This window comes from Petaurus breviceps, unplaced genomic scaffold, assembly GCF_028583685.1.
Source record: "Petaurus breviceps papuanus isolate PSGF00001 unplaced genomic scaffold, PetGlider_PUasm1.0 110, whole genome shotgun sequence".
Classification (NCBI taxonomy): domain Eukaryota; kingdom Metazoa; phylum Chordata; class Mammalia; order Diprotodontia; family Petauridae; genus Petaurus; species Petaurus breviceps.
The window spans coordinates 4511079-4523746 of NW_027185597.1; the positions used below are offsets into that span (position 1 = coordinate 4511079).

The following is a 12668-nucleotide window of genomic DNA, read 5'->3' on the forward strand; positions in this document are numbered from 1 at the left end:
CTGGAGGCTGATGTATATTGATTGTTATTTGGGACACAAGAACAGGGACTATTACCATTATGGCAGGAAGGAATCAGCACATTGGGAGAGCATGTTCTGGGTATGCTGTTCAATGAGATTAGAGAGGAGATAGGCCCTGTGGAGTGATATTAGAGTGAGTAAATGGATTGGTGTTATAGACACGGTGTTTGGGAGATGCCTTGATCCATTAGGATTTGTTTTTAGAGCAGAAGGCATAAGGATAGAGACCATGTCATTCAGGGTTGTGGTCTGATGTCTAAATTTTCTTCTCCTTATGCTTATTTCTCTGCCCATTACCCCGTCACTACATTAGCACTGTGTAATAGCAAAGAATGAACTTTGGTGTAAAATCTGTGTCTAATTACATAATACCTGCCTTGTATACTATTGATCTGTTGGTTTCTTTGCACATTAGAAGCAGTGGGCTCTATGAAATGTGATAGGTACATAGGCTACAGCTCCCATCACTTTAGGTTGGTGGGAATCATGTAGAAGTGAAAGGGAGTTATATAAAATCATAGGTTCATAGCTCAAGATTAGGAAGAGATCCTCTTAGAGGTCATCCAATAAAACATCTTCATTGAATTTTTAAATTTTAAGTTAAGAGGAGGCAGAGCCAAGATGGAAACAGAAACAGGAAAACTCCATATGCTCCCTCCATGACCACCTCAAATACCTATAAAAAATGACTCTAAAGAAACTTTAGGGCTATAGAACCCACAAAGTGACAGAGAGAAACAAACCTCTCACTGAAGGCAGCCTGGCAGGTAGACAAGAAGGGTCTGTTGCAGGACACTGGGAGCAGAGCCCAACCCTGTGTGAGCCTGTGGTTTTAGCCTCAGGGCAGCCCCTGACCAGCCACCAGCTGGAGGGATTTTAGGAGAGTGGACCACCAGCAGCTGTGGCAGTTTGCAGATTTATCAACCCATAAATGCCAAAGACAAAGTGAGAGGTCAGTGTGGACTTTGTGAGAACAGGGGGTCCAGGAGTGCGGTCTGGCATCTGCCCTGCAGAGGTAGAACGGCTGAGGCACTGCTGCCATGCAGTAGCTGCTGTATGGCAGCTTCAGAGCTCCCAGCCTGCAAATTGTAGGGGAACAAAGCACCCAGTCTGAGGGGTAATTGTTCTTGCTTTAACCTGCTTGAATCTGGATCACTGTCTAGGGTGGAGGTCCTGGGGTGTGTGACCAGGTACAAGAGCTGGTGGAGGCTTCAGAGAGGGTACCCAACTAATAGCTCCAGCAGCTGTGAAAACCCCAGTGATTTGAGACAAAGCTCTCCTCTCTGGAAGCAGAGTTCTACTACGGCTCAAAAGTTAAGTAACTGAGTGGCAACATAAGCAAGCAAAGGAAGCAAAGAAAGCACAGCAATTCAACTTTGGATTCCTTTTTTGGGGATAAAAAGGATCAAAGCATGGAACAGGAGGAAGAAAATGAGGTCTGAACTCCTGCACCAAAAGTTTCCAAGAAAAATATGAATTGGTTACAGGCCATAGAAGAGTTAAAGAAGGATTTTGAAAACCAAATAAGTGAAGTAGAGGAAAAATTGGGAAGAGAAATGAGAATGATGCAAGAAAATCATGAAAAGAGAGTCAACAACCTGACTGAAGAAAATAACACCTTGAAAAATAGACTAACTCAAAAGGCAAAAGGGATTCAAAAAGCCAAGGAGAAGAAGAATGCCTTAAAAAGCCAAATTTGCCAGATAGAAAAAGAATCTCAAAAGCTCACTAAAGAGAATAATTCCTTCAGAATTAGATTGGAGAAAATGGATTCCAATGACTTTATGAGAAATCAAGATACTATTAAACAGATCCAAACAAATTAAAAAATAGATGGCAATGTGAAATATCTCCTTGAAAAAACCACTGACCTGGAAAATAGATCCAGGAGAGATAATTTAAAAATTATTGGACTAACTGAAAGCCATGATCAAAAAAAGAACCTAGAAATCATCTTTCAAGAAATTCTCAAGGAAAATTGTCCTGATCTTTTAGAACCAGAGGGCAAAATAGAGGTTGAAATAATCCACTGATCATCTCCTGAAAAAGATCCCAAAAAGAAAACACCTAGGAATATTATAAGTCAGGTTCCATAGTTCCCAAATCAAAGAGAAAATATTATAAGCAGCCAGGAGGAAACAATTTGAACAGTGTGGAAACACAATGAGGATAACACAGGATCTGGCAGCTTCTACACTGAGGGATTGAAGGGCTTGCAATATGATATTCTGGAGGTCCAAGGAGCTGGGATCAAAACCAATAGTCACCTACTCAGCAAAACTGAGTATAATGTTTCAGGGGAAAATATGGTCATTCAATGAAATAGAGAGCTTTCAAGCATTCTTGATGAAAAAAACCAGAGTTGAAAAGAAAATTTGACATTCAGATACAAGAAGCAAGAGAAGATAAACAGGGAAAAGAAATCATAAGGAACTTATCAAAGTTGAACTATTTACATTCCTACATGGAAAAATGATAATTGTAACTTATGAAACTTTTCTCAGTATGAGAATAGTTGAAGGGAATATAAATGTGTATATAATATGTATATATGTATGTATACATCCATATATATGTCTATATAGGAGGGTATATGGGCATTTGAATACATACGTGAGTATGTGTATTTATGTGTACAGGTGTACGTAGACAGAGGGCACAGGACCAGTGAATAGGAAGGGATGATACTTAAAAGGTTAAATTGAGAGGTGAGAGGAATATAATGAGAGGAGATGGGGAGAGATAGAATGGGGTAAATTATCTCATGTAGAAGAGACAAGGGAAAAATGTTACAATGGAAGGGAAGAACAGGAAGGCAAAAGAGAATGAGTCAATCTTACTCTTATTGAATTTGGCTTATGGAGGGAATGATATGTACACTAAATAGGTTATCTCACCCTACAGGAGAGTAGAGGGAAGGGGATGTGAGGGGGGATGATGGAGGAGAGGGCAGGTTGAGGGGGAGGGAAGTTGGAAGCACACATTTTGAAAAGGGACAGGGTCAAAGTAGAGAATAGAACAAGTGGGGGCAGAATAGGATGGAGGGAAATATAGTCAATCTTTCACAATATGTCGACTATGGAAATATTTTGCATAGCTACACATGTACAACCTATATTGAATTGCTTATCTTCCCAGTAAGGGTGGGTGATGAGGGAGGAAGGGAAAGAATCTGGAATTCAAAGTTTTAAAATCAAATGTTTAAAAAATATGTTATTATTATTATTATTTTTTTTTACATGCAACTGGGAAATAAGTTATACAGGCACTTGGGTATAGAGATCCATCTTGCCCTACTGGAAAGTCAGAGGGGGAATGGGGGAGGATATAGGAGAGAGCAGATTGGGGGAGGGGATATACAGTGGGATTGCTGATTTGGGGTGGTGGGTAGGGAAAAGAGAGGGAAAAAATTTGTAACTCAAAATCTTGTGGAAATGAATGATGTAAACTAAAAATAAACATAAAATTAAATTAAAAAAACAATAAAATTTAAATTAAATGTTTGTTTAAAGATAGATTCTCTCTTCCTTGTCCACCCTAGAAGTGTAGGAGCCTCTCACAGGCCCTATGCTACCAAGATCACAACAAGACCTCCAACATGTTCTAAGGCAATCCTACCCCTCCCAACCCCTCCATCCAAAGGCTCAATGCTCAATTTAATGTAAAGAGCCTTCTTAGCTTACTATTGCTCAGAATTCCTATACTTCAGAGATTTGCCAACATCTCAAGTCCTGGGATCACGGGCATGTGCTATCATACAGTCTTTTTGTTTAAAAATTTTGCTTTTGTGATCTTAATTATCAATAAACAAAAACATTTTAATATCCAGAGAACATCAAATAGCAGCAAATAAAAATTGTGAAATTCTCTTACATAAACTTTTAAAAAGAGATATAGGTTTATATTACATTTAATAAGTTAATAACAAAAGTGCTCCTTCTTGTCTCTCCTTGTAAACTTTTCTTTGATGAATTTAAACAAATATTAAAACTCTTTTAATTTGGAACTATATCCTCCAAGTTGTACAAGTAAGGAAACTGAGGCTCAGAAATATTTAAGGGACTTGGTTACAATGTAACCAAGGTTACAGTGGTTGAAGAGCTGGGCTTGGACCTCGATATAGTTATTGACAGAAGATTGCCTTTTACCGGACAATCATTGAAAATAGAAGAAGGCAGAAGCTTTTCCAGGTCAACACCAAGCAGTTATTAGGATTCACATTTTTAGTGGAGAAGATCTGGGAACTCATCCTGTTTGTTAATCTGGGAAGAGCTACACTAGACTATGTGTTATCCTGAGTGAACAACAATAGCCTCAAAACAATTCAGGATGATGTTTGGGGAAAATTGGTGAGGTGTTATCATTGGGTGACATAGCTTCAGTGTACTCAGCATTAGTTGGGGTGCAAGGCCCTTGCTGTAATACATGAATGAGTTGTCACTTGAGAACCAACTTGGACTAGGAAGAGGTGGTGTGAGTAAACATTTTAAAGAAGGGTTTAATTAATGAACTCCAAGATACTGTAGGGAGAGCATCTTGTCCTAGTCAACTTGGAATATATGATAAACATGTTTGTCAAGCGAAATGATAGATGGAAACTTCAGAAGTGGAAGGAGATACATGGTAGATGCAAGGAACATGTCCTCGTGCTTCATAATTCCTACGGCACCTCATTCAGTGATGAGGAGGAGGACAAGTAGGGGGAAGAAAATATACAGAATATATGTGACTTCTTTTACTTTCATACCTGAATTTTTACATGATTTGTGAAATTGCCACAGCTCCAAGTATTAGTTTTGAACATTTACTTGGACTTCTTCTCAGAAAGGTAGAATAATTTAAGGTATTTTATCAGGGACTAGAATTTTCAAAAGAGAAAAATTACTTTGCCAATAATTGATGAACTTGATGTGTCCATTTACTTTACCCTCAGTCCAATTACTTTGTCAGTATTCATGAGTTGATTAGTCACCTCTTTAGTATGCAGGTTTTAAATTGTTCAGGTTCTTCAACAACCATCTCTCAAACCACCTGCAGTCTCTGGATCCCACCTCTAGTTTTATGAATGCTTTTCAGATCTGATGTTCATTAATTGCGTACAGCAGCCAGAAGGGCATCAACTGTACTGTTAATAAACACATGGCACATATAATAGTTTTAACCTCAATATTTTCCCTCAAAACTTTGTATGCTCCCAGAAGGATACCAGGTAGAATAGTTTCTATTGTTGAAAATTTGATTTGGCTTCCTTTTAAGTGAGTGGTCCTCAGCAATTAATTAATTCAGTGTAAACAAACAACACTAACAATGAAAAACTCCTATTGACCACCTGCTTATTATGTGTAAGGCATTCTGTTATAAATGAGGTTCTACTTTACACAGAGCTTACATGATAGTGAGGGAAGATAAAATATTCACAAATAGCAATGATACAAAATAGTACCTAAGTGTATAAGGACATATAAACTACTTTGCAAGATCTCTGGAGGGATAGATTACTTTTGTCCTGGGGAAGGTTAGGATCTGAGAAGGCTTTAAGGAGATAACATTTTAAATGAGCGGTAAAGGAATGACCTGTAAGGTTTCAACAAGCAGAGGGAGGAAGGACTGGGAAGGAAGGGTATTTCAGCATCAACAAATGAAAGGAAAAAGGAAAACTCAGCACATGATAGGTCATTTAATTTAAATGGAGTTGAACACAGTTAAGGTGGGAGAGGAAAGGGAGAAGGTTGAAGAAACAAACTGGTGTACATTCTGTTTAGAATCCTATATGCCTTGTAATGAAATGTTCATATATTTTTAAAGGCTAACTCCACTTTTCTAAATGTTATACCTTTTAGAAACTGAAATACATTAAAATGGCATGTTATCTATGGTGACAATTGAACTATCAATGGCTATCCCCATGAATACAGAAGGAAGGAGAGAGTATATATGATTTAAGAGGTTTCAAAAAGATATTTTGGTCCTAACATATTCCCTCAACTACATAACAAGGCATCCAAAATCCCAAATTAATAAATTAACAAATAATCCTTTGGTGTTCATTGTGTAAAAGGTAGTAATATTAGAAAAATGAAATTGACTTTTCCCTCAAGGAGTTTTCATTCTGTTGGTTGGGAACGATAAACAGATACAAACTAATACAAGATAACATGAGGAGAGAGAAAATACTAATAAGTAGAGGAAATCAGTGAGTTACCCAGAATAGGTGGTACTGAAATGGAACTCTGAAAGAAGATAAGAATTCTGACAGGCAGAAATGAAGGCAAAGTATATTTTAAACATTGAGATAGCTCTGTGGAAGAGTAAGATGTAATGCTGAGTTTTTTGGTGAAATACTAATAATTTAGAACATAGAGTGCAAGGAAATGTGAAATAAGACTAGATAAATAGGTTTGAGTCAAATTGTGATGTCATCACTTTCCAGATTAAATATAAAATCTTCTATTTGGCTTTCAAAGCCCTTCAAATTTTGACCCCTTCATACTTTTCCAGTCTTTTTATGCTTCACACCCCTCCAAATACTCTTTGATCCAATAACACTGACATCTTTACTGTTTCTTGTACAAGACACTTCCTCCCCAGGCTATGGACCTTTTTCACTTGTTCTTCACTTGCCTGAAATGGACTCATCCCTACCTGCTGGTCTCCCTGGATTCCTTCAAGTCCCAGTTAACATCCCATCTTCTACAGGAAATCTTTTCTGATCCTCCTCTATGCCACTGACTTACCTCTTTTGACTGTCTCCAATGTATTCTGCAGTTTTAATTATTCTGTCTCTAGTATGTCCTCCAAATAATTATTTGTTCTAGATTGTTTTCATTTTCTCTCCCCAATTAACCCATTACCTCCTTGAAGGCAGGGATCTTTTTTTGTCTTTCTTTGTATTTTCAGCACCTAGCACAATGCCTGGAACATAGTAGGCACTTAATAAATGTTTATTGACCAACTATGTTAGTGTGTTCTTTATCCTAGAGGCAAAAGGGACATCTTGAAGGTTTTTGAGCATGTGGATGCATTTAGGAAGATCATTTTATTAGCTGTGTGAATGTGAACTGTTTAAGTGAGTTACTGATAAAGAAAATAGTTAATGGACAGCAAAAATTATACTGACATTAATTATACCTTGATAATGAAGTTTAATCAATATTTATCAATAGTTATAAAAATGTGAACCAAAGGAGCCTAAAAAGAACCTTGATAACAAACCATTTAAGTGCCAAGCAGAGAGAGTCTGACCGTCAGATGCGACAGTAGCTTAAAATAGAAATTTTTTAAATAAAATCTCATGAAAAAGCATAATGGATAATCATGAGTGGTGTCACCTCATTACAGAGCAAAGGAGTGCAGGGTAGAACAAATTTCAAAAGAGCTTAACAAAAGATCCAACACAACAAACTTGTCCAGATGCAACTTAAGGATAAAATTGAAAGAGGAAAATAAATGTGAAAAAATGAAATAGAACTTCAAGAATTTTTCATAACTATATTTTTTCACCACCAATAATTACCACACTTGGACTCTAACTTGACCATTTTTAATGTGCTTATAAGAGGAGGTAGAAATAATGCAGAGAACAAAAAAAAAATGGGAAATTTACCCACATGTAAGATGTAAGTGATCAAGAGTACATAGAACCAAATGTACATAGAAGAGATCTGTGCTATATAGGTGACACAGTACTGGGAGTGGTGAGGAATCGATTCACAAAGTATGTGAAGGAATGGAAGATCTCAGAGCTGTGAAAAAAAATTTGAACATTATTAATTCCAAAAAAAGGGAGATACCACCAAGAATGTCAGCACTTAACAACCTATAAGCCTAGTTACTCATCTCATCCATACATTCATTGAAGGCATCCTACATGATGATATTAACAGTGAATAAAAAGGATTTTGCAAGTAACATACAATAACGTGCAATGTCTTGACTTTTACAATGACTGAAAGATACAGAGAATATAAAATGCTATTTTGCTTATTGTTTGTTATTTAAAAGAATGTAATTTGGTGGAACAAAACAATGCATCAGAGTAGGAATTCTTGGATTGGAAAAACATATTTGGATAACCACATCTCAATTTTCCTTTGTACCACTATGCATTTCATTTTATGCATTTAAAAATTATTCCCATTATTGTGCTATAAGAAATGATGAATAGGTAGACTTCAAAAAACCTGGATTTATATGAACTGTTGCTGAATGAAGTGAGCAGAAACAAGAAAACACTGCACACAGCAAAAACCACAATCTATGATGACTGATTTTGATAGATTTAGCCCTTCTCCGCATGTAAGGACTTAAAACAATTCCAAAGGACTCATGAGATGGAAAATGCCATCCATATCCAGAGAAAGAACTATGGAGTCTGAATGCAGAGCGAAACAGACTATTTCTTTTTTGTGTGTTTTGTTTCATTTTTTTCTTTCTCATGGTTTCTTCCATGCATTGTAATTCTTCTATACAACATGACTAAAGTGAAAATATGCTTAATAGGAATGTATATGTAGAGCTTATTTCAGATTGCAGGTCATCTTAGGGAGGAAGGGGGAAAAATTAAAACATATGGAAGTAAATGTTGAAAACTAAAATAAATAAACAAACAAATAAAGAAAAAAAAAAAGAAAATTATTCCCAGAATGGGTCCATAGCTTTCACCATACTACCAAAATTCTGCATGACACAAAAAGCTCAATCCTTGCCTTAAATTTCTCTTCCATCGGTGTATCTCCCATTTTCATAGCTTAAAAGTTGTAATAACATAAATAAAAAAAAATTAACCATCTCTAAAACATAAATATCAAGCGAGGTGTAAAACAAGGAGATGGATGCTTATGACATGTGTTCACCACTAGGATAGAGGATATTCATCACAGAGTCTAAGTTGGAGAGAAGTTCCTTGCAGACATGGTTCTCCATATGCTCTTGTTTGAGAATAATGTCATACTGTATCATCCCATAATCCCCTGAATAAAGATCTGTAATTGCTCACAAGTTTGGCTTGACCACCAAGATAGGAAAGACCAAGTGGTTGAAGAATGTCCATCACCAAGTTTCTGACATGCAGAGAAATCTTGAAAAATATATTGATCTTCCTTAAAATGTCTGCAAGTGTCAACCATTCATTCAAGAAATTTTATCACAAAAGAACAAAGGATCATGTGGGAGTTTGAAAGATAGAAATGCCTTCCAGAGATTATTTTTTAGACATATGAGAAAACTGTGAAAATTGTAAGGTAGAAGGAAAGAATACTTTAAAGAAAATGAAGATAAAATGGTGGGGCAGGGTAGAGGGGACATAGAGGAATGCAATTTTAAGCACTAGATTCTACTCAGGAATCCATGTGGGTGAATATCAGTAGGAGGTGGGGGATGAGGTAAATAAGATAGGCAAATACAAGGTTCTACAAGGGAAGAGGAAATGTGGAAACCAAATGAATGAATGAATGAATGATTCACCAAATTCCATCTCTTCCTGTTTCACAGGAGACGATATCAGAACTATTTAAGTGCCCTTTCCAATGATTATTAAAGGGAATGTACTAGAATCTTTGTTTTTTGCCAGAAAGACTCAAAGCTTGTATAAGTGAACTTTAGAAATAAGTTTATTTGCCATTAAACTGCCAATCCAAAGCTGTTAAAAAGTTTTCTCCATAGAATTCTAAAAGAACTTCTATCAGGAAGAAATATAAATGGCCACCTTTTATTTCTGGAAAACAGGTGCAGGCCCCTTGAAAAGATGAAAATACATCAACCTCAGCATGGGAACAGGAGCAATAACAACTAAAAAGAACATATCATTTAATTACACTAGTGTCTCACTTTCTGTGAAAGGAAGATTTGATGCAATTAAAGCACCTGTAACTAATAAAATTATCCAGTGGGTATTTTCTTTCCACTTTTTTGTTCTCTCCCCTGGATAAAGGGAGAGATAGGATTACATTATTTGTGCCAGTATGGTTACTTTTCTTTAGTCTCTTATTTCTTCTAGTCCCTTAGTATCTGACAGCTATCCCACAACAATGGAGACCCATTCTCTACTGATTATCTCTAACTCAGTGGGGCCTCCCCTCCTTATGGATTCTTTAAAATCAAACCAAACAGAGAAAGGAGATTATTTATTTATAAAAAAGTGGGGTGGGACACTAAATGAGTTGAGATTAAAATGGAGATGAACTACATCAAACACAACCTTTAATTTATTTAGTAACTGATTAATTGATTGATTGACCCTAAATTGCAAAGCTATGCCATCTGGTATTATGACAATAGATAGAAATTAGAAACATCTAGTTATTTGCTTGGTATAATTTCCAGGTTTGTCCAGAAAAATGTTAGCTTTGCAAAAATGTTTCATGTTCATTCAAGTGGAATTATCTTCCTTTGGGCTTTTAGGTTAGAACAGTATGAGAATATGGTACATTTGCCACACCATTGAACTTAATTGGGGGTGGGCGGGGTAGGATCAGGGTAGAGGGAATAATTATAAGTGAAGAAAGACATCTTAAGCAATGTTTTAACAGACTCAAATGCACCATTTTTGTGTAAATATGAAATGAAAAAAAATTAGAGAAATGTTGATAGGGAATCATGGTTTTCATTGTACTTAGATCAATTTTGGTTTGTTTTTCAGCTATCTATGAACTTTCCTGTGAAGCTTATAAACACCTAGGCAAAACCTCAAATTTTTACTGGATCGATCCTGATGGCAGTGGGGCTCTGGGGCCTCTGAAAGTTTACTGCAACATGACAGGTAACTATGTCATATTCATGTTTTATGAAGACAATCTAATGATATATTCAGAATAAAAGGTATCCAATGAAGTTCAGTTTTGTTTTTCGCTACTTTTTTATTCCAGCATTTTACATATTGAATATTACAAAATGTTGTGATAGCCACATAAATGAAATTACAGCTATGCAAAACCACAAACTAGTTGTCAAAAATGTAAAATTGTTCTTGTAAGAGTAAAGCCTTAGAGCACTACAGTAAGAAACCTTGCTTTCCAATTTAAGCAATCAAGGATATGCATTTAAAAAGTCAATACACAGAAGAAAGAACCCCAAAGTTAAATATTTTAAGACTATAGTCAATTTAGTGAATGAGGAAAGTGACTGTTGAGGTGGTAACCACAGTTCATAGTGTTGGGGAGATAACTGAGTATTGTGTGATTGCCTTACACAGGTATTTTCATTACAGAAACTAGTAATTCCTGATTAAAATATGCTGTATTTTTATTTTTTTGTTATTCATATTTTTAAAAAAATTTATTTTGGTAATACTACACAGAGAATGAGAGGGAATATAATAAAGTGGACTAAAAATGACCAGGAACACCTGTTTTCAAGTAGCAGGCCTAACACACTACCTCTTTGACCATGAGAATTACTGAATCTTTTAGTGTTTTTGTGACTAAGCTCTCTAAGACAGAGGCATCAAAGATGCAGTCCATATGCCATATTTAGCTCATAATACCCTTGAACCAGATTTAAATGTGATTTGGGAATATTTAACATAATAAAAAATTCAGTAGATTTTTATTACATTTTGAAAATAAGACAATATGCAACCTGTAGGGATCCTTATATACAGATTTTTGTTGTTGTCGAGTTGTTTAAGTCATATTCAACTCTTTGTAACCCTATTTGTTTGTTTGTTTGTTTTTTGGTAAATGTTGGAGTGGTTTCCATTTCCTTCTCCAACTCATTTTACAGATGAGTAACTAAGGCAAACATGGTTAAGTGACTTGCCCAGGGTCACCCAGCTAGTAAATGTCTGTCCCTACATTTGAACTCTTCAATCTTCCTGACTTCATGCCCAGCACTCTCTCCATCGTGCCACCTAGTTAGCCCATGTACAGATTAGTGACATCTTTTCTATTTATTTTTGATACAAGTTCTCGAAGACTACAAATTTGAGCCACACTCTCATTTAGAGGAAAGCGTTTTGACGTTGTAGTGTTAACTTGTAGTCTTGGGATTCGAATGGGAAATCCCAGCTCTGCCACTTAGTATATATGGGATATTGGACAATTCACTTAACCTCTCTGGTCTGCATTTTTTCATCATCTGTGAAGTGAAAGTGTCGGACCAGGGGCACCTAGATGGTGCACTGAATAGAGCACTGGCCCTGGAATCAGGAAGACCTGAGTTCAAATTCAGCCTCAGACACTTATCACAAAAGCTAGCTGTGTGACCTTGGGCAAGTCACTTAACCCCAATTGCCCTCCAAAAAAAAGCAAAAAAAAAGTGTTGGACCAGATGAGCTCTGAGGTCTCTTCCACCTTTCAATCTATGATTGCATGAGACAGATTTCCAACAGTTTCTATGTGAGTGGATGGAATTTTGACAGTGGGAAATTTCTACACCACATACACACACACACAAATTTAAAATTCACTGATCTGTTACCAAAAAAAAACCAAAAAACAAAAACACATCCAGCATCCTTAGCCTCTACATCAAAGATGGGGAACCTACAGCCTCGAGGCTGCCTTTGGACTGAATCCATGTTTTACAGAACAAATCCTTTTATTAAGGCTATTCATTCTGTGAAGTTTGGATTTAGTTAAAGGTTTGCCCTTGAGCACCAAGTGGGCCACATGTGCCCTGGAGGTCACAGGGTCCCCACCTGTGCTCCGCAT

At 36.5% G+C, this 12668-nt stretch overlaps 1 protein-coding gene across 1 annotated transcript in view; it reads left to right on the forward strand.

Annotated features, from left to right (window-relative positions):
- Positions 1–12668, forward strand: part of LOC138156879 (contactin-associated protein-like 2) — a 2167135-nt gene that overhangs the window by 1186932 nt on the left and 967535 nt on the right. Inside the window, exon 11 of the mRNA XM_069082365.1 lies at positions 10658–10777. Within this exon, the coding sequence (XP_068938466.1) occupies positions 10658–10777 (120 nt within the window). The remainder of the gene's footprint in view (positions 1–10657; positions 10778–12668) is intronic.